General features: G+C 47.4%; 2 protein-coding genes and 1 long non-coding RNA gene across 4 annotated transcripts; 1 reads left to right on the top strand and 2 right to left on the bottom strand.

The window, feature by feature from the left end:
- Nucleotides 1-1128: 1128 nt before the first annotated feature.
- Nucleotides 1129-8591, top strand: LOC109783269 (F-box/kelch-repeat protein SKIP6). 2 transcript variants are annotated; one of them, XM_020341870.4, is made up of 3 exons: nucleotides 1129-2389; nucleotides 2521-2602; nucleotides 7816-8591. In XM_020341870.4, exon 1 carries the CDS (start codon nucleotides 1205-1207, stop codon nucleotides 2336-2338), a length of 1134 nt encoding a protein of 377 aa, XP_020197459.1. In that variant the 5' UTR covers nucleotides 1129-1204; the 3' UTR covers nucleotides 2339-2389; nucleotides 2521-2602; nucleotides 7816-8591. The 2 variants fall into 2 exon arrangements, with proteins under 2 accessions (XP_020197459.1, XP_040253937.1); XM_040398003.2 differs by having other exon boundaries at nucleotides 1131-2389; nucleotides 2521-2622.
- Nucleotides 3336-7809, bottom strand: LOC120972557 (uncharacterized). The gene is made up of 3 exons (XR_005766883.3): nucleotides 5215-7809; nucleotides 4391-4456; nucleotides 3336-3896 (listed from the first exon to the last, which is right to left on the bottom strand). It is a non-coding gene; the product is annotated as an uncharacterized lncRNA (long non-coding RNA).
- A 4011-nt stretch (nucleotides 8592-12602) lies between the features above and the next one.
- LOC109783254 (uncharacterized) lies at nucleotides 12603-13350 on the bottom strand. The gene has a single exon (XM_020341853.3). The coding sequence runs from the start codon at nucleotides 13242-13244 to the stop codon at nucleotides 12867-12869; it is 378 nt and encodes a 125-aa protein (XP_020197442.1). The 5' UTR covers nucleotides 13245-13350; the 3' UTR covers nucleotides 12603-12866.
- Between the last annotated feature and the right edge of the window lie 9888 nt (nucleotides 13351-23238).

Genomic DNA, 23238 nt, shown 5'->3' with positions numbered 1-23238 from the left:
AGCGTGCCTGTGCCGTTGCTCGTGGTGTTCGCGTCGGCTGCTGCCCGCCTCCGTCGCTGCCGGCCAGCAAAGGAGCACGTACAAGGGAGCTCGGGCTCCGGCCATGGCGACCACGGACGAGCACGGGAGCGGTGGCAAACGACACCAATCGAAGGGGAAAAATAGGGGGATTGGGAGAGGAGCTCATCACGGGGAGGATGGCGCGCTCGGGGAGGTCGAGGAGAGCTTGATGGCGACGGATTTGACGAAGGCGGCCGACGTCCTGAGGTTGAAGAAGACGATCAAGGCGATTTTACATCTTTATTTTGGACCATCTGTTGGAGTTGCTCTTTTGGACCATCTGTTGGAGTTGAGCTTTTTTCGGAGCTCCAAAACACGCTTTTTGGCGGTTCAAATTTTACATCTTCGATTTTGGACCGCCAAATTTTGAACCATCTATTGAAGATGCTCTTACATTGTGTGATGGAGTGTGAAGCACATAATTTAGCAAGAAACGTGTCCCTTTGCCTGTCGAGATAATAAGCTGTGCATACAATTACACTTTCTCTTTTTTTTTTTGCGGCAATAATTCCAGTATTCAATTACACTTTCTCTTGAAGACCCACCCTCCATCTTTCCTTTATATAGCGTAAATATTTGTTGTACATAGTGTTCTGGGTTCATACAGAATCCAACAAATTCAAACTTTCAAGTATCAATACTTTGCAAGTGTGCATTTGATTTTTTTTAAAGAAGATTATATGCCCTTGTATTAATTAAAAAACACATAAGATCACTAAAAAAAGACAAGTGATCTGATGTCTGTGTATTTTCGTGTAGAATTTGCAAGAGACCAAATCACACTCGTTATAACCAGTAAGTTTTTTTTTTTGAGGCAACGTTATAACCTTTTTTTTTTTGAGAAATACGTTATAACCAGTAAGTGCACTCTTGGACTAGCCCACGTTTAAGTTCCCAAAACGTTAGCCCAGGTCAGCCCAAAACTTTGTATGCTTCCCTTGGGCCGGGGGCCCGGAAGAAGAGAGGGACGAGCCTCCGTCGTCAAACCAGCCGTGCTCGAGTCGTGCACAGACTCTTCTCAAAAAGAAAAATAAAAAGAAAAGGAAAAAGAAAAAGAAAAAGAAAAAGAAAAAAGAGTCGTGCACACAGACGCTGAGACGCATCATCCTTCTCCCCCACTCATCCCCAACGACGACGGCGAGCCATGTCCGCCTCACCCGCCTCGTCGCCCCAGCCGCCGGAGGCCATCCGCGGAACCCTCATTCCCGTTCTGCCCGACGACCTGGCGGTCCAGTGCATCGCGCTCCTCCCGCGCGCCGCGCACCCAACCCTCGCCCTCGTCTCCCGCGCTCTGCACGCCCTCCTCTGCCTCCACCCGGAGCCCCTCCTGGCCGCCCGGTGCCGCCTCCGCCGCTCCGACCCCCACATCGTCATCTCGGTCCGGCCGCCCTACTCCGCGTCCCCTCGCTTCTTCCTGCTGCTGCCGCATCCCGGGTGGCCCCCTCTGCCTCTCCCCTCCCCTCCGATCCCCGTCTCCTCCTCCTCGGCCGTCGCCGTCAACGGGCACCGGCTCTACCTCGTCGGCGGGTCCGTGGCCGGGATCCCCGCTTCGTCGGTGCAAATCCTGGACACCCGCACCAGATCCTGGTCCATCGGCCCGCGCCTCTCCTCCCCGCGGGAGTTCGCTGCCGCCGCGGTCCTCTCCGGCGTGCTCTTCGTCGCCGGGGGCTGTGTTCCGTCGTCCCCCTTCTGGGCCGAGGCTCTCGACCTTGCCTCCCCACACGCCAGGTGGTCCACGGTCCCCAGCCCGGACCACCTCCGGGAGAAGTGGATGCACGGCTGCGTGTCGCTCGCCGGGAAGGTCCTTGCGGTGGCCGACCGCGGAGGCTTGGTCTACAACCCGGCGGCGCCACCTGGCGAGGCGTGGGCGCCCGTCTCCCCGGTCCTTGACATGGGGTGGAAGGGCCGTGCTGCTGTGGTCGGTGGAATCCTCTACTCTTACGATTACATGGGGCAGGTCAAGGGCTATGATCCAGACACTGATTCCTGGAACACGGTGGAAGGATTGGAGAAGGAGCTGCCGAGGTTCCTTTGTGGTGCCACGCTTGCCAATGTCGGCGGACTGCTCTACCTGATCTGGGAGGGGAAGTGGAAAGGGAAAGCTAGCAAGGGAGAAGGCAAAGTGAAGGACATGTTGGTGATTGAATGGGCTACCATTGAGGTGACGAGGGCCGAAGAGGGGCGGTTAAGTGGGAAGGTAATATCCAGGGATACTGCTGTGTTCACAGACATGCCGAGGGGTTCTGCGATCACACATTGCATTTCGTTGGATCTATGACATGGTTGCTGCAGATGTGAAGCAAGGAGAGCATGCCTGTTTCATCAAAAGGTAAATATATGAGTTGTTGATTTGTTATACATGCCTTTTTGCGCCAACTGCAATCATGCAGTTTATGTTGTTTAACAGTTTGAATAACTACCAACTAACATTGTTTATATTTGGGTTCATTGTTGTTTCAGATTAATTGTTGGCTGAGACTCTCAAAAAACTCGGTATTGTGTGCAGTACAGCTTGACATTTGCGGGGAATGCTTTGCTGGAGGTAGGCATATGTTCTTAGAGGTATCACAATAGTCAAGAAATTACTTGGCAATAATTCATAGGTTACTATGTTGAATAAGGACACTGTATTGGTAATGGACACAGGGAATTCGTTGTTGGGTCGATGTGACTGTTTAGCTGTTTTGTGTGAGTCGGTAACGGTCATAATTCATAAATTTTGTACTCGCTCCGTTTTCATTTACTCTGCTTAATTAGGATTGACCTAACTCAAACTTTATAAAGTTGACCAAGTTTATCGAAAACAATCTAAACTTTCACAATAAAAAATATATATGGTATGAACATATATTGAATGATGATTCTAATCGTATTGACTTGGTATTGTGGATGTTATTTTTTTTTGTATAAACTTGGTCAAAGTTTAGAAAGTTTGACCCGAGACAAAGCTAATATGCGAAGTAAATAAAATGGAGGTAGTATGAAGTTGCTTTGTGTGAATACAAACCGCGTGTAGCTTGGGCTCTTCGCATAAGAGATAGGGCATTGCTGATAAGCTAGTGAATTGGTGATACATTTTGCATTCAGTTATGACTTATATATCAGATCAACATGGTCTAATGTGCAAGGGAGGTTGGTTTTGTCAGTTTTGTGGAAGTAAATTTGACAAATAAAAACAAGATTTGCAGTGATGTTGTTCATGCAATCTTATGTCCAGTTAAATGCCTTTTAATATCGAGCGTTGACATAGTTGAAAACATAGTGTTGGGTTTGAGTAATCAAGATACAAAGCTTTTGTGCAATTGCAAGGGATGCCAACTATAACACCCCTCCTTATAAGAAGGAATGTTACCACATAAACACAACCAAAGCCTAACATGCTTGTGGGAGAAGTCCGACAGCATCTCTCTTGTACCGTCGGACATCCACGATAGGCAATTGAACAAACAGAGTATATATAAATGATACCACATCTTCTTTAAAAAAAAATGATACCACAAGCAGAAGCATTCAACTAGCTCATATAACCCATATAGAGCAAAGTGGTGAAGCCACAAACGGTTATGCTACACTGGAACAAGAAACGATACGTTCCAAGCACACACGGGTACTAGGTGGGGACTAGCAAACTTCAACCCACCTTGTAAAGTAAACATAGTGGTGGGAACAAACCGAAGCAAGTTTATACACAACAAGTAGATCCTAGCTATCAAGAACAATGAACTAAAGTATGAGGGTTATCATGATCAAGCTAGGTGAATAAACGGGGTGTGAAATTTGGGAGTGAACACCCATGGGAGCTACGCCCTTCCAACTACTTGCTCACAGTGATATACCTGAAACAAAGCTCACGAGAGGTGAGTCCAAAGACTCAGCAAGTACACAACAAAGCATGTTATAGAATAGATAGTAAGATCATGAAGATGAACCATGCTTGAACGGGTGAATGTTATACTCAAACCTCCCATGCTTTGAATGGCGTGAGAATGCATGAAGAATATAATGCAACCAAATAAGACCGAGGACTTGGCTTTGAGCTACCGCGGGCAAGCTGAGGAGGGATGACGTCTCAGCCAAACTCCTTTTCAACCCTCACCAAGAGGACAATAACATGAGGATGGACCCGAAGGACCATACGCTTGCAAAGCGAGAATCAGTCCTTTAATTGGGAAGATCCACTCATGATGGAATTTTTTATCAAGAACAAATCCCTACCACATACTAGTGGTATGGTGTATTAAATTATACTCTAGGGAATTGTATGTTCACCATTGCATGAATGTAAAAAACAAATGTGAACATGAACATAGTATTAAGAGAGTAATCTAACCATTGTTGCCCGATGTACTCGCCTCAACCGTTGCAAGGCTACCAGAGGTTGATTGGTGCTTGCAACCTGTTGTAGAAACATAAATATCAGTTTTAAAGATTGCACCATAACATGATATGAAAAACATACCAAAAAGCGCGCCTATCGCATTTTCGGGGTAGCAACCCTTTGCTGCCCTTTCGCCCAAAAAATCACATCTTGAGCTAGGAAGCTCAAAAATAAGCAAACAAGATGGCTATGGATTCATAAGGAACTTATCTACAAATAACTCCAACTATTCAAATTCAGAATATGAACTTATGAAGGTCAAAACCAGCAAGTACTTCACTGTTGTTTTCAGATTTAGAAATAACGAGTAGCCGCCTTTGGAAATTTATAGCAAAAAGAATACCCATGAGAATTAATTGAAACCTTTCATACTAACAACTATGCATCACACACAACATAGCAGGGAACAAAACATGAATTTAATTGAATGCTAAAAGCTCCTAAAGCCCACGGGAAAACTCTATTTTTCGTTGCCTCTGAAATTTCTGCCAGTTACAAAAGAACAGGCATAACATGAGCTTCACAATTTCGATTGATAAATGATATGTTTAACCACTCAAAACGATCGTGGGAACAATACCTACAAAACATTCCACATACTGATTTTGCCATGCAGGGACTCGAAATTGATGATTTCCATGTGTTAATACTTAGAAACAACAATATAGACAAATTATTGCCCTATTTCCCAAATGACCTTGCTGCTCCCAGCCCTAGGAACCTAGGATTCACCATGTACAACACCTGGGAGGATCATCTAGGGTGGGGGAACTCACCCTTGAGGCTTGAGCAAGGGGAATCAGACAGGGTAGGTGAGGATCTTCTTTTTCTCCTCCCCTTATCTTCTCCTCCTCCTCTTCTTGTCTCCACTTCCTCAATATCAGGTCCAGGTTGCCCTAGGGGGTGGGAAGGGCGTGGTGTAGCAAGGAGGGACCTGGGGAGGAGTGGGGAGGGAAGGGATGATGGAGTAGCCGACTGGAGAAGAGATGGAAGGAACCGTGGAAGGGACCCTTCTTCTTGGGGAAGAGAAGAAATAGAGACGTGGAGGATGGAGTGGCCGGCTCATGTGGATAGGAGGAGATGAAGATAAGGTCAAACTTCATTGTTTTAATATAACCTAATTTCAAAGTACAATAAATAATCCTCGCCATCGAATCAAACAAACCGTGTAAGATGCATCTGAACTCCGGTTTGCCCAAACAAGCAATCCATTTCGACGAGTCTGACGCATCCCCGACATCGGATATTTGATTCGTTGAATCGATAAGGTGGATAAAGAGAGCCCAAAAGCATGAATGGACTGCTCGTTGAGACGGTCAAAATGGACTACTCGTTTGGGCAAACCGGAGTTCGTATGCATCTTACACAGTTTGTTTGATTCGATGCCGAGGATTATTTACTGATTTTGAAATTATGTTATATAAATAAAGAAGTTGGACCTTATCTTCATCTTCACCACATGAGCTCCTCCTATCCACATGAGTCGACCACTCCATCCTCCACATCACTCTTTCTTCTCTTCCCCAAGAAGAAGGCTCCCTTCCACGGTTCGTTCTATCTCTTCTCCACCGGCCACTCCATCCTCCCTTCCCTCCCCAGGTCCCTACTTGTTGCACCATGCCCTCCCCCACATCCTAGGGCAGCATAGACCTGACCTTGAGGAAGAAGTGGAGACAAGAAGAGGAGGAGAAGAAGATCCTCACCTCCCTCCCCTGTCCGGTTCCCCTTGCTCAAGCCTCGAAGGTGAGTTCCCCCACCCTACATGATCCTCTCAGGTGTTGTACATGGTAAATCCTAGGTTCCTAGGGTTGGGAAGCAGCAAATTCATTTGGGAATTAGGGGAAGAATCTGTCTATATTGCTGTTTCTGGGTATCCAGATCTGGAAATCACCAATTTTGAGTCCCTATATATGGAATGTTTCGTACGTATTGTTCCCATGATCGTTTTGAGTGGTTAAACATATCAATCGGAGTTGCGAAGCTCCTGTTATGCCTATTTCTCTGCAGTTGTGCAGAATTTCAGGGGCAGCGAAGAATAGAGTTTTGCCGTGGGCTTTAGGAGCTTTTACCATTCAAATAAATTCATGTTTTGTTCCCTGCTATGCTGTCTGTGATGCATAGTTGCTAGTACGAAAGGTTTCAGTTAATTCTCATGAGTATTCATGTTGCTATGAATTGTCAAAGTCGGCTACTCGCTATTTCTGAATCTGAAAACAGCAGTGAAGTGCTTGCTGGTTTTGACCTTCATAAGTTCATATTCTGAGTTCGAATTGTTAGTTATTTGTATATTTATGAATCCATAGCCATCTTGTTTGATTGTTTTCGAGCTTCCTAGCTCAAGATGTGAATTTTCCGTGAAAGAGCAGCAAAGGGTTGCTCCCTCGGGAATGCAATTAGGCGCGTTTTTGGGTATGTCTTTCATCATGTTTTGGCACAACCTTTAAAACTGGTATTTATGTTTCTACATCTATTTTTATTACATGCTTTGTTGTGTGCTGCTGAGTCTTTAGACTCACCTCTTGTGTGTTTCACGTACATCACTGTGAGGCTTTGCAAGTAGTCGGAAGGGCGTAGCTCCCATGGGTGTTCACTCGCAAATTTACACCCCTTTCATTTATCTAGCTTGATCATGATAACCCTCATACTTTAGTTCATGATTCTTGATAGATAGGATCTACTTGTTGTGTATTAACTTTGCTTTGGTTTCTTCTCATTACCATTATGTTTGCTCTCCAAGGTGGGTTGGAATTTACGGGTCCCACCATATATGTTTGTGTGCTCGGAACAGTTGGTTTCCTGTTTTGGTGTAGCATGTCGGTTTGGGGCTTCACCACCGAGCTCTGTATGTTAATTATGAGCTTTTTATATGCTCTCGCTTGTGTTTTGTATATCTATACTCTGTTTATTCAATTGCCTGCCGTGGATGTCCGACGGTACAAAGGAGGTGCTGCCGGATTTTTCCCATGAGCATGTTAGGCTTTGGTTGTGTTCTGGTGGTAATATGCTTATGGCATGAATGAGATCATAGAGTTTGTTTTGTGCCACCCGCCATATTACCCCATCTCGCGGATTACATCTTCGCACCGTTTAGTCAGGTCTAATGCATCGTTTCAGTAGCAGCAGTGGTTATTATACCATAAATGTTTCCTCACAATATTTGACCTTGGCACTGAAGGAAATTTGACATGTCACCAAATGAAGAAACAATATTTCCATCATCTTATCATATCGTGGTGACTGCTCTGGTCCTTTGGATAGGGAAAAATATTTATGAGAATGAGAAATGCATATACTGCTCCATGGTATCTTTTGTACACATCATAATCAGTCTGCGTGGTGTTAGTTTCTAGTTTAATTTTGTTTATACTTGTTTGCAGGGAAACAGAGCAATAATAAACCTGTCTGGATGGTACCACGATTCAAGATGAGCTTGATTCTGGCCATTGTGGGTCAGGTCCTTCTCCTTGAGAGGCAGGAAGCTAGAACTGCGCAACAGGAGGTCTGCGTTGTGATTCCATGGTTCTTTCCCTCTGGCTGGATGTGTTTCTCCCGCAAAATAGTGTATGCTAAAATGATGTGACACAAGGCAAGCAAGACAGCCATGTCGCAAGGCTGTATATGTTTGGCTTGGGCCATTTTACAAGCAACGAAGAACTGTCGCTGTGTTGTTTTCTTTGTGGCAGCGTGCAGAAGAATTCACTGAGAAAGTAAAGCAAGTAAGAAAAAGTTAAGTGAGGTATTTGGCCAGTTGGATGGTGCTATGCTGACGCATCGTTGTCATGAACTCTGCCAAGAAATATGATCAGCCGGAGCAGCACAGACAGTAGAAAAACATCCATTGGTGCTGCAAAGAAGCTTCGCTTTACAGAGAACAAAGTTATTTTCACATTTTTTAACAAAGAAGCTGCAGGCTGCCAAGCAGATGCACCGATGTACTTGTGCTCCATCTCCCCGCCATCTTTTCTCCGATGCCGGCGAGGCTAACTTCGGCCTTCAGCCATTGACATCGCTGATACTTACTCCACTTCGATCACTGGATGTGTTAATTGCCATCGATGTTTACTTCGAAATACATACTTAAGTTTTTTGTTTTTGAAAAAAATATGGAGACTTTATTCATTTGATATAAGAAGTACATCGTTCATAAGGATCATTACAATCTCATCTACAGGTTTCTCAAACCAGCCAGAAGTCAAAGAAAATCAAGCTAATCTAGCAAGCTCATGAGCTACTTTATTTGCTTCTCTGTTACAATGTTCAAATCTAGTAATACTAAAATCACAAGCGTAATGGAAACAATCATCGAAAATTGCTGCTGCCCCACCCGCTGATTGTGCTCCATCCTGCATTGTATAAATTACCTCTAGGTTATCTGAGTTAATAATAAGGCGATTACATCCAGCCCTTTGCCCCAATGTTAAGCCAAACTTGAGACCAAGGGCTTCCGTCATCAACACATCTGCGCAGTAACCGATCTTCCCATTCCCTCCAGCAATAAACCCGCCTCTGTCGTCTCTCAGCACCGCCCCCATCGTTCCCCTAAGCATGTTATGGTCAAAAGAAGCATCAACATTAAGTTTCACAAAACCTCTAGGCAGACAGGACCATCCTTCCTTCTTAATGGAAGCCTTGGGCGATGAAGCATTAACAAAGTTTGTGGTGAGTGCTAAAACCCCCCATTGAAATCTGTAGGGCATTTTGGGTTGTCTCCTTGTGCACCAATTTTCGTTTTTCCCACCATAAATACCATGTTGAGACAGCAATCATCTCACGCACATTGTGATGACCCATCATCCTCAAATCTTGGTCCGGGAGAAGTAGTAAGTACTCCAACTCCGCCTCTCCGGCATAGTCTACCTCACACGCTTTATTGATAATATCGTTTATTCCCAGCCTTTTCCAAACGTCCTTTGCTTTCCTACAACGGAAAAACATATGGGTTGTATCTTCTAAGCCCTCAGAGCAAGTGGGGCAAGTGGGCGAAACCTTGATATGTCTATTAGCAAGCGTAACCCGACATGGAAGAGTTCCATGGAGCGTACGCCATATAAAAATTTCACTTTTGCCGGGCAAGATAATTTTCATATTTTACTCCAAATAGGGTTAAATGTGGCTCGGCCCATTTCATTGAAGTATTTTAATTTATTACCATACTGGTTTTCCCACTCGATGGAATATGCTGACTGAACCGAGAACATGCCATTTTTTGTGTAGCTCCAAGCAATAAAATCTGGCATATCATGTTGCGGGAGTGGAACTGAAAGAATCCGTTGTATATCGATGGGCCACATAGTTTGTCTAATGAGTTCTTCATCCCAATTATTGGAGATAGGATCAATGAGATCACCTACCTTGGTTAACAGATGCCCCCCCCCCCTTCGGTGTTACAATTCTTCTATTAGCACAGTTTGGGATCCAAGCATCTTTCCAAATATTTATTTTTTGTCCATTCCTCACTCGCCGGATATAGCCTCGTTTCAGGGTAATGATGCCCGCCATAATACTCAGCCATGTAAAAAAAGATCCTTTCCTTTGCTTAGCATTCATCAAGTCACCATCAGGGTAGTACTTTGCCTTTAGAATAGAAGCACACAAAGAATCAGGGTTATCCAGAAGGCACCCCGCCTGTTTAGCGAGCAACGCCAAGTTGAAGCAGTGAATATCATGAAAACCCATCCCTCCATCAAATACATACGTAAGTTGAAATACAAGAGTTTGGCGGGCGCGTTCTATAAAGGGAAATGACTGAGATCACCCGGCCGATCATGCAATTCCCGTCCGCCGTCTCGTGCGCATGTGCATGTACCCTGTGGGCCTCCCACATTCCACCTTCCTGAAACAACGATCAAATCCGGTTCGTTCCCCTCCATAATATCATCTTTCTCTCGCATCTCATCTTCATCCAGACCAAGCGCTGGCAGCCGCGCCGCCGTCGAGCACCACCGCTGATGCCGGTGAGCACGCGCTCCACCGTCGCGGTCATCTGCCACCTCCCACCACCATCCACCCTCTTCTCTCCTTCATCCAGACAAAGCGCTGGCCGCCGCGAGCGCCCCCGCTGCGCCGTCGCTGACGCCGGCGAGCACGTGCTCTGCCGTCGCAGTCGTCGGCTGCCTTCACCACCACCCACCCTCTCTCCTCCTCCTTCTCAATCGACGACGCCTGCTCCTGCTGCTATCGGGTGATGAAGAAGACGACCTCCGTTCGATATCGGCGACGGCAAGGCGTCGTCCGCTTCTGCAACATCACTGTTGTTGCAAAAAAAAATCCACAACAAAACCTCTGTTACAAAAAAATTCCACAATCTCTGTTGCACAAAATTCCGTAACGCAACCTCTGTTATAAATGTTTCTCCAACAAGATCCCTGTTGCAAAGTAGAGAAAAGACGTTCACCCCGTTAGATCTGTGTCAGATCCGACGGATCTTTTAAAAAGATCCGCCGGCCGACCCGTAGCAGCCCCCTTTAATGATAAACTAGCAGAAAGAGGCTTGATCTTCCGTTTCCATCTGTTGGCAGCCTTAACAAACATTCAGTGTGAGAAAAATGGTCTTTGTTTGGATTCTGTCGAACAATGCTTTCATTCCATGGGTAAATTTTTTTAGAAATGGAGGAGGACCCCCGGCCTCTGCATCTAGACGATGCATGCAGCCACTTTATTAATTATTCACACAAGACCTTATAAAGTAATATAATAGTGAGACTAAAGTCATCGTCTAACATCTGTTGCTACTTCTATCCAGTTGATGATGGGATGTTGATAGCCTGGGCCTAATACCAAAACAGACCTCGCAGCCAAACCTACCATCTAAGACCTGAGGTTCCAACCAGGACGTCTGCCAGGTATGGGGCACCCACCAGTCCGGCGCACTTCTCAACCAGGACGCCTGCCGGGTATGAGGCCGCCGCAGCCACCTGCCACCAATCCATCTTCAGTGTTGTACTGCCGCATCAACCTTGCCCGGTCTAGCTGCCGTCGACGCCACCACGACGCGACAGTGCCACCTCCCTGCGCGAGTCCATCTCCGCGCACTAGATGTCGAGTCTTCACGGCCCCATGCCGCCGAGATCCGCCGCCATCAATGTGTAAGCTGAAACACCGCTCCACCAAAAAGCCTTCCACTGGTCCCTCGGTCCGTCTACACCTCCACGAATGACACCCCCAAGAGGGAAACGACACCATAGCGTCGTCGTCATCTGATCTACTGATTTAGGGTTTCCCCCGGAGGTAGCATAGAGTGGCCTTGAACTTCTCCACGGCGATGCCTTCAAGAAGGGAACGATGCAGACAGCGCCGCCACCGCCGGCCTTGGCAGCTAGCGAGCAGGTTTTCACCCAGATCGGTTCGAAAATCCTCCCTCAAGCATCTCGTGCACGGACTGCCGCCATCTCTGCCGAGGACTGGACGAAAGGGATCCAGGCCGCCGCCGCCTGACCGGCCATGGCACCACCACGGTGCCTACAGCCGGCGCCGTCAGGCCCACCGCGCTCGCCTATAGATGCACACCGGAACCGCCGGCCCGCCCAAACCCATCTGGGCAAGCCCAGATCGGCGATCCCGGCCGCCGCCACAGGGGCGACTCCGCCGCGGGGAGGTTGCGCCTCCGCTGACGCCGTCGTCACGCATGCCGTAGGGATCTCCCCGCTCCTTGCCGTCGGATCTGCGTCGAACGATGCGCCGCCACCGCCCGAAAAAAACGCCACCACCGCATGAGGGATAAGGCCCTGCCGCCGCCATCATAGGCCAGGCTTCGCCGGTGAGACCTCAGGCGGCGGCAGGACGGAGGAGGCGAGGGGAGGGGGCCTAGGGCCGGCGGCGTGGTCGCCCCCCGTGTCGCCTAGGGTTGGCGACGCGGGGGTGGGTCCTTATCCCTCGCACAGATACTACTCACTACCACCATTCCATGGGTAAATAAACCAAGAAATACATGTTTAGCTGGAACAGCACAGACTCACCATCAGAGCAGGTACCACAGACTTAATTAATGTTCAAAGCTTCCATCCCCAAACATAGAAATGAATGGCTGTTTGATTGCGTTGCAGGATCCCCAAACAGAAATGAATGGCTGTTTGATTGCGTGCAGGAAGGACGTAGAATTGTTTTTCAAGAGGTTAAGGTGCATGAAAATTTTGCTACTACTAAATCAGCGACAATTAATATGAAACGGATGGAGTATAAAACCTAGTACAAAACTACAAATAAATCTTAACAAAAATTTCGTGTGGTTTGCAATCCTATGAATCCAAGAACTCAGGTAGAAAACATGCATAGGATTAGAAACCTCTAAAAATTCTTCGAATCAAAGAGGCTCAATGTTATTTTTGCCGATTACAAATTTACAACTAAGCAGCAGGCTGCCAATCGCACATGCATCACACATGCAAACCCGCACCGCACGCCCCGCATCACCGGCCACGGCCGACGCCAGCTACTCGTCGTCGCCGCCGCCGAACGGCGACCACGACCTGTAGTACACCGCGAGCAGGAAGAGCAGCAGAGCGATCACGACCCCCACCGGCGATCCCCGCCCGGAGCGGTAGGCGGCGTCGAGCGACTCTCCCAGGGCGAAGCCGAAGACGTCGACGAGCCGATAGCCGGAGGAGAGGACGCGGATGAGGACGACGAGGCCGAGTGGCAGCAGCGGGAGCCCCACGGGCCCGAGCAGCTCCGACAGGGCCTCGCGCAGCGCCTCGCCGCCGTCCAAGACGAACAGCGGCCCCGCCACCACCGCCCCCATCACCACCGCCATCAGCAGCCCGTGCGGCGTCCGGTAGTCCTCCCACTCCCCTCTGCTCTCCGGCATCATCGCTCCCTCCGGCCTCCGGTCCGTCCCGAGCTCGCTAGCCGGCTGCAAATGGCGTTACGCTCGTTGGCTCGTTCGGCCCTGCCATTGACCCGGGGCACATCGCCGATTCTTATGGATCCCACTCCCACGTTCCCAACTGCGGTCGTTCGTTCGGTGAGCATTGTATATTTGGGAGTGACAGCGAGACGATACCGGCGAGGGCCGGCGACCTTGACCGGGCTCCCCTCGTAGCTACCACAGGGCACACTTTGCTGACGAGGTGTATGCATGGCTCCTCCTTGCCATTGGAGATATATTATCCATGTATATGTATGGTACACTACGTACGTCTTCACGCTTAACATTGTAGTACACGGGAGTGACGCACAGTGGAGCCAAACGCACACACATAGAATATGACGACGGAGCTTCGTCTACCGGAGACACGGCGTCCGTCCAATCCGGAGCCATGGATCGCAGGAAGAAGGTACGTAGTGGGTGGAGACACGTCGCGTTGCATGCCGCCCCGTGCGTACGCACGCACGTACGCGGTTGCTGGGGTTGCTTGCTGCGAGGCGAAGCGGATGCGTTGTTCCGAGAGCCCGACGGCCGCGCTGGCTGCCTCTTCACCGGTGGTCGTGGTGGAGGGGCTTGGAGGTGGGCGGCTTCAGCATGGTGGAGACGGCCGCCTGGAAGGCCTCGCGGGAGGCGTTCCGGAGCAGATCGATGGCCACCCTCCTCGCCGGCATTTCTCGGCGAAGAGGACGCCTCTCGGGGGCGCGCGGACGGAGGTCGGAACGCGGGAGGGACGACGTGCGGACGGACGACGGTCGCATGTGCAGGGGGGCGGTGCTTTATGAGGGAAGAGGGGTCGCGGAGCCTAAATTTGGGGGAGGGCGGTGGTTACGTACGAGGGGCTGGTGATTTTCCCAGGCCTGAAGCCTATTCTGGCTACTGTGCGGATTGGCAATGTCGTGCGCAAATTCGGAGCAGCAGGACGTGCAATTTTAGAACGACAATGTCCAGTGCAAATTCAGAGCTTTCTGTCTAGGTCATGGGGTTTCGTAATCTTAGGATGTTTAATCAAACGCTTCTTGCTAAACAGGCTCGGAGATTGTTAATAAATCCAGATTTCTTATGTGCTAGATTGATGAAAGCCAAGTATTATTTGAATGGGAACCTTCTGGACACTGTTTTTCCGCAGAATAGTCTGTTTCTTGGCAAGGAATCATGCATGGTCTAGAGCTGCTGAAAAAAGGTGCTATTTGGAGGGTGGTCGATGGGACAAGTATAAATATATGAAGAGATAACTGGCTTCCCAGGTTTCCTGGTCCTAAAATTTCAGCAAAAATGAATAGGACTAGGCTCAAATGGGTGTCCGATTTATTTCTCAGTGGGACGAGAAGCTGGGATGGAAATTTGATCAGGCACCTCTTCTATCAGGGGCGGAGCTAGACTAATTCAAGGGTATGCAACGCATACCCAATATTTTTTGCAAAAGGAAATCAGTGTATATGCCCATATATACATCTATATGTGTGATAGCAGTCTTTTCACGTCACTATTAGAAAAAGGGGCTTTAGTCCCGGTTGGTAAGGCCATTTAGTCCCGGTTTTTGAACCGGGACTAAAGGGTCGTTACTAATGCCTCTCCCCTTTAGTCCCGGTTCTTACACGAACCGGCACTAAAGACCGCGGCCACGTGGAGCTCCACCTTTAGTCCCGGTTGGTAACACCAACCGGGACTAAAGGAAATTTTATGATTTTTTTTGGAATTTTTTTTGATTTTTTTTTATTTTCAAATTTCTGAATTATTTTAACCTCTAATCTCTAATCATCACCCCTCATCACTGTTCAATTTATCCTCTAATCTCTAATCACCCCCGAACGGTCACCCATCCTTCCACTCCCCCAGCCTGAGCACGCTTAACTTCCGGGTTCTATTCTCCCTCGTTTCCAAGTCTGCCCTTGTTGTTTTCCTGACAATAGTAAGATGTCAATCCTATTAACCCTCAGGAATTTTGCTTGAGCATGAAGTGACACATTTCACTGTTTGAGTTTGAAACTATTGTTTTAAAAAAAATAATTATTTAGTAACACTAATATTTCTTGAATAATTAGTTTGACCATTGTTTGACCATAGTTTGACCACAGTTTGACCAGATTTGACCAAAATTCAAAATAACTAAAATAATTATTTAGTAACACTAATATTGTAGAATAATTAGTTTGACCATTGTTTGACCACAGTTTGACCACGGTTTGACCAGATTTGACCAAAATTCAAAATAACTGAAATAATTATTTAGTAACACTAATATTCTAGAATAATTAGTTTGACCATTGTTTGACCACAGTTTGAAGTTTTCAATTTTTTCCACTCTAGATCTTAAAAGCCCCGTAACTTTTTTTCTGTTAGGTTTTTGAGGATTTTGAAAATGTTTAACGGGTTCCCCCGTTAAATTCGGATGTAACTTTTCGAGTAGATGATTTTTCATATAAAAAACTTTTTCATCCGAGTTCGTATGCAAAAGTTATGCCCATTTTACAAATTCCAGAGAGATTTTGCAAATAAAGTCGAAATTCATATTTGTTAATTTTCCCAACAACTAGACCACATATCACATGGGAAACTTATTTTATTTTATTTTTTTGACATTTCCATCATTTTCTTTTGTTTTTTTAACTGAAAAGGCGGTCCGAGGGGGGGGGGTAGAGTTTGAAAATGGGACCTTTAGTACCGGTTTGTGCCATGAACCGGTACTAATGCCTCAAAGCCCATTAGTACCGATTGGTGGCACCAACCGGGACTAATGGGCATCGCACCCTTTAGTCCCGGTTCGTGACACCAACCGGGGCTAAAGTGCCCAGGTGAACCGGGACTAATGCCTTAGCCGCACGAACCGGGACGAATGCTCACATTAGTCCCGGTTCGTGACTGAACCGGGACTAATATGAATACTGCCCTGTGATCAAAGCCCTGTTTTCTAATAGTGCGTGTAGAACTCAGGAAAAACAAAATGCATGGCCATCCCGTGCCCTCCCGCTTCATTCCATACCCGCCTGGGTTTAAGTATTTGCTTGGGAATTGGGATGCTACCGTATCAATAGACCTTAATATTTGCAACATGCCTTTTATACTACCAGCCCTGCCTCCTTCCCTCCTAGGCTGCTGAGTGCACGACACGGACGAGTGACAGGACTTGCATTAGTTTAGTTATTATTATTATTAAGACTTGAGAGAAGATCTAAATTGGCTTGGCAGCAGACCTATTGGAGATTGTTGCTAGAAAGACAAATTGTAGTTTCATCGTGGTCATCCTGAACTTTTATGTCTTATACTATAATTATATGATAGAAAAAAATTATAGTTCCGCATACCCATGTAAAAAATCCTGGCTCCGCCACTGTCTTCTATCCCCATGACGCGGAGGAAATCTTAAATGTTCGTGTCCAGGCCTCGGAAGAGGGTGATTTCATTGCCTGACACTTTGAGAAAAACGGTATGTTTTCTGTTAAGAGTGCGTACATTTTTGCCACCAGCCTCAAAGACCAGAAGGATGAAGTGGGTCAGTCTAGTAGTGTTGATAATGGGGATAGAAGGTTGCGGGATTTAATTTGGAAAACCAAAGTTCCTAAGAAAATTCGGATTTTTGGGTGGCGTGCCGCTTCCAATAGTTTAGCGATACAAGTGAATAGAGTCAGGCATCATCAAACCACTTTGGGTATGTGCTCTATTTGGAGTGGAGGAGGAAACTTCTTACCATGCTCTAGTGTCCTGCACTAAGGCTAGAACGCTACGAGTGACTTTGAGGAACGTGTGGGATATCCCGGAGAAGAGGCTTTCAGATTCACAGGACCGGATTGGCTGCTAGTCTTGTTGGATCAACTCACATCCCCTCTACGTGAGCAAGTGCTATTTTTATTTTGGAGAGCTTGACATTTGAGGAACGATATTATTTTTGGGAATGGGAAGGAATCCGTCTCCGGATCTGCTAACTTTGTGGTTAACTTCTGGACTACTTTCTCCTCATGTCGTGTTATGGATGAAGTGGTCTTTGTTAAAGGAAAAGGGGTGGCTCAAGAATTATGGAAGGCGCTCAATGTCTCTAATGCAGATGTGGGATGGCGTTCCCCTCCAGATGAGTGTATTAAAATTAATGTTGACGCTAGTTATGTGGAGAGTTTGAAGGCTGCCAATGTGGGCATTGTGGCAAGGAATTCTACGGGGAATGCCATCTTATCATCGTGGGATTATATTGGGCGGTGTACGAGCGTCGATGAAGCGGAGCTAAATTAGGTGTGCCTCGCCGGTCTCTATATTGGTTTGACCCTTCACTCGCTATTATCCTAGAGACTGACTGCGCGTTTGTGGTGTCTTTCCTTGCGGAGTGGTAATCTTGACAAGTCCGCGCTCGTGGATCTAAAGAGGATAGCGCTCCGCATCTCTAATTTGTTGCAAAGTGTGAGGCTGGTTAAGGTGAATCGTCAGGCCAATGTGGTGGCCCATGAGATTGCTAAGTTTAGTTTTCATAGTAAAACGGGTGGTATTTTGCTTAATAGTGTTCCGCCTTGTGTGGCGCACGCATGATATAATGAATGATTGTAAGAACATTATTCTTTAATTAATATAATGGGGTGTTTTCGAAAAAAAAACATCATAATGCACTAACGCGTTAGAGAGCAAAGGTATACAAGACTCGTAGCCCTAGCTGCCACGCCACCCATGGTACCCTCCACACCACCGCCTTGGCCCCCCTCCTCTCTTTCGTCTGACGGTCAGAGGAATGGAACACGCCCTTTTGTTTTTCTTACTTCTTTTAGATCGTTGTCTCCATTAGATTTTTTGGGGCCATCGGTGAGGTGGCGGCGATGATGGTGCGTTGGAGTAAAGTCTCTTTGATGGCTTCTCTCCACCTTTGACGATGTTTGATCTAGGGTTGACAACAGGCCTGTGAGGGGGTTGCTAGATCTGTTGGTTCTCTTTGGATCTTGATAATTGGTGTATCAATTAATGGAAGGAGTTCATTGGCTCTTGGTGGTGCAACGGCTTCGAGCTCTTCTTTCGTTTTGTTGTGTGGTATATGATCCGGGTTTTTTTTCAACCCTCTGTACTGGTGATTGAAAGCTGCATAGAGCGAGGCCTCAACTGATGTTCCTTCAGCGGTTATTAGCTTTCGTTTCTAATGGTAAATGACTATTACGGTCTTCAAAAGCTTGGTCTGAGGGAGTTTGCAGGTGCCCCTTTCTCTTAATGCCGGTTCATTTTTTTCAAAATTCAAGGGCGGCGTACAATTGAAGAAAGATGATGACCAGTATGATCTTTTCATGCAACCTTTTTTTGCTAGTCGTTTTGTGTCTTGTTTCCTTTCTTTTGCACTCGCTATTGTTTTCTTTGATATTTATCAGATATAAGATGCCTTTTCCAAGAAAGTATAAAATGATCCGAATAATGTAAAATTGCAAAAGAACCCTTAGAAATCCCTACACACGACACCATGGGCGCACATCACCTCGTCGCCAACGTCGAAGCAACACCAGGAAGTACGAAGGCAAACACCTGCCACGCCTAGCTAGATCTACCACAACACCATCGCATGAACTACTTTATGAGTTGTAAGTGCATCTAGTGCCCTCTCATCGGGTTTGAATGGTTAATGGCAAAATGGTTAAGGGACAAATGAGTTTGTGAGTATACACAAGTGAAAGTCACTAGGAATTTGGCTATGACCCCTAGAAAGGTTGTGGTAACATTCAAGAATCCGGGTTTCCCTTTGAAGATAAGCTTGAAGAAGTGTAATTGTTTGTCACTATCCTTTATTCTTTTTGGATTCATATGCAAAATGTACTATTAAGGGGCCTCAAGGTGAAGCAGGAAAGAAAGTCTTCATGTGTGCTCAATCGAAGCTATCTACACTTGTCAGTGAAGGACTGGAAATCTTCTTTCAGGCAAGATTTCTAGCTCTCGGGTTGAAGGTGATTCTTAGAAATATTCGAGTTAGAATTCTTCACAGAGGAGTTAGAAAACCTGTCGTCAATGTTCTCCTAGCTAGGTTCCGAGGAACCCGGTGAATTGAGTTCAAATTTTCGATCGTTATGATAGCTGGCAACAACATGTTGTTGGGTGTGTCTCGTCGAAGTCACCACCGACTCCTCGTAGTCGACAAGAGCGCCTCCTTTCATTGAAGAACATCATCAGAAAGAATGAACAGAAAAATGCGAGTACCACTTCCAAGTCCTAGAGTTGAACCCTAGTGGGCCGGTTCCATCACAAGGAACCTAACCATCTTAGCTACGTTCAGTTCACGGTTATCTATCTATCTAGTTTGCTCATTTTGCTTAACTTAGTCGTTTTGCATCGCTTATCTCTGAGTTGGCTATTGTCTAGCTTCAGTTCCCTTCATTATTGTTATACTGTAGTTCTTGCACTATTTTCTTCAAAGAACTGATGTTTTCAAAGAAATTGTTAAAATCCCCCATTCACCCTCTGGTCGATTCATGCGGTCCTACATCAGCTGATTAAGCGACCCCTGCAAGCGGCGAGTACGAGACCATTGTGGCATGTTGACGAGGTTCTATCCCCATGCTTGCTGGAGCGTGAGACTCTGTTTGACAATATGAGGGACAAGATTGAATTCGCGTGCCTCCAGGTCTCCAACAACATACCTTGCTCTGAAGCACCCGTCGTCCGAGAAACACCATCATCGACACTTTTGGAGAAGACGAAAATGTTCATCCCAAACTCGCTGATGGTGTAGGAGCGCTTGCTATAGCAACAAAGCTAAAGATGGAGATCAAATAACGAAGCAATGTCGTCATTATCGCCTCACTGGCATCACCCCACAATCCTAAGCCTGCCGACATGAAGGGGGCAATGGGAGACACAACCCCTATCTCCCGCACGCCGCCATCAGTGTTGTTGAGATGGGACTAGAGCCGAGCATGCTTATTGAAAATACCATCGTCCTGGGCACCAAAGTCCTCCCCACCTACCGCCGGGGAGGCCGAATGGGAGAGCAACCCACATCCGGCGACGGTGGACGAGATATGTTTTAAATTTGATCACGAAAAACTTTTGGATCTCACAAAAAATACGGAAAATCTAGAAAGTGGGGGTACTCTTTCGTGTTTCGGTATAGTAAAATCTACTTAATTTTTCAAGGAGGCAGAGTGGTTCCTTCCGCTTCTGCTTCCCAAGCCAAAGAATGATGCCAACAAACTTCCCTTTTTTTGTGAAAGTTTCAACGATTTTTTTGGTAATTTCCATGTGTATCAAGATTTTTTGTACAGTTTTGCTAAAACACATCTAGATGTGCCCCTAAGTATTGCACATCTAAGTCTCATATCGTTGATTTTACATGAAGATTCGTGCGAGCATTTTCTTTTATCTTTTTTTTTGTTTGATTAAGTCACTTGGATGTGCAATAACTAGGTGTGCCCTACACACACCCATATTTATAGCCTTGTAATTTTGGACCAGGTCCAAGCTACTTCAAACAAATCCTAAATTAGGTGAATTAAAATTTGCAGTGACAAGGAAGGGCTGGTTGTTACCCGGGACAGCTCGGCGACCAGGCGGAACCAGCCGTAGCCGCCGGTAGGTGCCAGGTTCCATGTGCCGCTGGCCGCCGGGGTACTGGTGGGGGGTGGGTGCGTCCGTGCGCGTGAACATCCGTGAGCCGTGCATCGCGAAACCGGGAGGCTCACTGGCTGGCTAGCTCGCAGGAAGCGTTGCCGCGGTTTTGGCCAAGGATTCCAAAACCACTGTCTGCTTTTGCTTTATTTTAATCCCGGTTGTAACAAGTGAAGAAGCAGTGGGCCGTGGTCTCGCCTGCCCATGGGCAGCTGCTACTGCTGCTCGGGAATGTTGGGAGCCGCCGCCGTTCTTCGATCTGCTGTGCGCTTGCATATGTGGTAGTATATGTGTTTTTTTTAAGAAAAACTTTCAATCTATTCATTTTCAATCATGACAGTACAACGAACAACAAACAGATCCGAACAAATCCACCAAAATAGATCCGCCGGAGACACATCTTCACACACCCACCTACGGTGCTAGACGCACCACCGAAACTGGGCTGGGCGGGGAAAACCTTATTCCATCTTCAGGGAGTCGCCACCACCTCGCCTTCCTAAGCAGGACACAGACCTTAGGATCCATCCCACCGGCAAGGGTTGGGATCCCCCGCACCTCCATGCCCCTAAGGTCACCAGGGACAAGGTGGACCGGCGGGAGGCGGAGACAGCCTAAGCCTGGGAGTGGAGGCGGCGGCTACGTGAGGCACCTAGGTGGCATTAGCATATGTGTTCTCCTAGATTTGCTTTGTTCCGTTTTTCGAAAACGTAGGTGGAAGAAGATTGCCCTATTAGTTAACGGAAAACATGACAAAAATTGTTGCAGACTTATTTACGAGAGGGTAAGAAGGAAAAGCCCAACATGACATGCGGACCACTCCCAAATCAGCAACACAACAGTCTGACAAATCCCCCCCCCCCCCCCCCCCCCCCACTATTACTACGAACCCTCAACATGTGTGTCCCGACATCGCAGAAGCGCCCCCATTGACTGGTTACAAATAGAGAAAATCGCAACTACGACTCACACAACCAAAACAAACGCTAATAATCTTCCATCATGAAATCGTGGATGCTGATTGGGAGCAGTGGGTGATAAAGATGATGTTTGTGGGCGTCAGCCCAAATGGATCTCCTCAGCAGGGCGTGTCTCTAATACTTGTTGATGGCATGGGAATATTGCTCTATTGATGAGGGTGTCGTAATCTCTATATTCACTGGATCTCTATTTTTTTTTGCGGGGGTAAAAGGATTGTATTACTCAAGAGCACACGAATTCATCCCTACACAGACTAGGGACATTAGCAGGTCCAGAGCGGAGCCAGACCACAGTACGGTTCTCCGTTCGACCGAAGTTTGCTAACACATGACTAACATTATTTTGCTTTCTAGAGATGTGAGTAACACAACACTCCCTTGTACCCATAAGACTCTTTACTTCTGAGACCACCATCGCATGCTGGGAACGATCCGGTTCTTTTGCCTTGATCATCTGCACGGCCTGCATACTGTCACACTCCAGGATAATCGGCAACTCCGTCCACTGCAAAGCTAGGCCGAGTCCCTCCGTGCACCCGGCCAACTCAGCGTGCAATGGGTCCGGGCATGACCGAAGCGAACGGCATGCAGAGAAAATGATGGCCCCGTCGTGCCCGCGCAAGATCAGGCCGGCACCGGCGCTTCCATCCTCGTGTGAGAATGACCCATCCACGTTGAGCTTCACCCAACCTTCCGGAGGCGGGCTCCACTTGCGCTGAGACTTCCAGCTTACGTCCACATGCGATATTGGCTGCTCCGCTCCCTCTAGTTGAGTGACCATCTTTCCTTTGTCCCAGTCCCCGGCCGGGTATTGTTGGATCCCCAACAGTGAGGTGACGTAGCTTTGAAGGAACCGTCGGGACACCTCCATGGGTGGCGGTGCCTTGTCATGTTGGATCTCGTTACGCACGTGCCAGCATCTCCACATAAGCATGAGGACTCTGAGGCGGTCACCCTCGTCACACTCCGCGATGAGATTCAGGAACCACTCCGGTCCTGTATTGCGGATTGATTTAACATCAGGTATCCGCCAAACTTGCGCCATGGCTTGCCACAGATCAACAGCTCTTGGGCACCTGCAAAACACATGAAACGTGTCCTCGCGCTCGAGACCACAGAGAGGGCACGCGTCAGTAAGCTCCATCTGGCGTGCAAATTTATTTGCCCAAGTTGCGAGAGCATTCGTAGCCACACGCCAACCAAAGACACGCACCTTTGGAGGAGCAGGGCACCTCCATAAAAATGCCCAGACGGCACGTCACCCGTCCGGTGCCCTGCTCGCCGCGACTGAAGAGGGACGCAACTTGTCCTCGAGTGCCAGCCGGTACGCACTACGTACGGTGAAGATACCAGTACGTTCAGCCTCCCATGCAATAAAGTCATCGCCTAGCCGTGGAGAGGCC

The sequence above is a fragment of the Aegilops tauschii genome, chromosome 2, assembly GCF_002575655.3.
Source record: "Aegilops tauschii subsp. strangulata cultivar AL8/78 chromosome 2, Aet v6.0, whole genome shotgun sequence".
Lineage (NCBI taxonomy): Eukaryota > Viridiplantae > Streptophyta > Magnoliopsida > Poales > Poaceae > Aegilops > Aegilops tauschii.
Note: the sequence above shows the minus strand (reverse complement) of the source record. Positions and strands in the feature narration are given on the sequence as shown.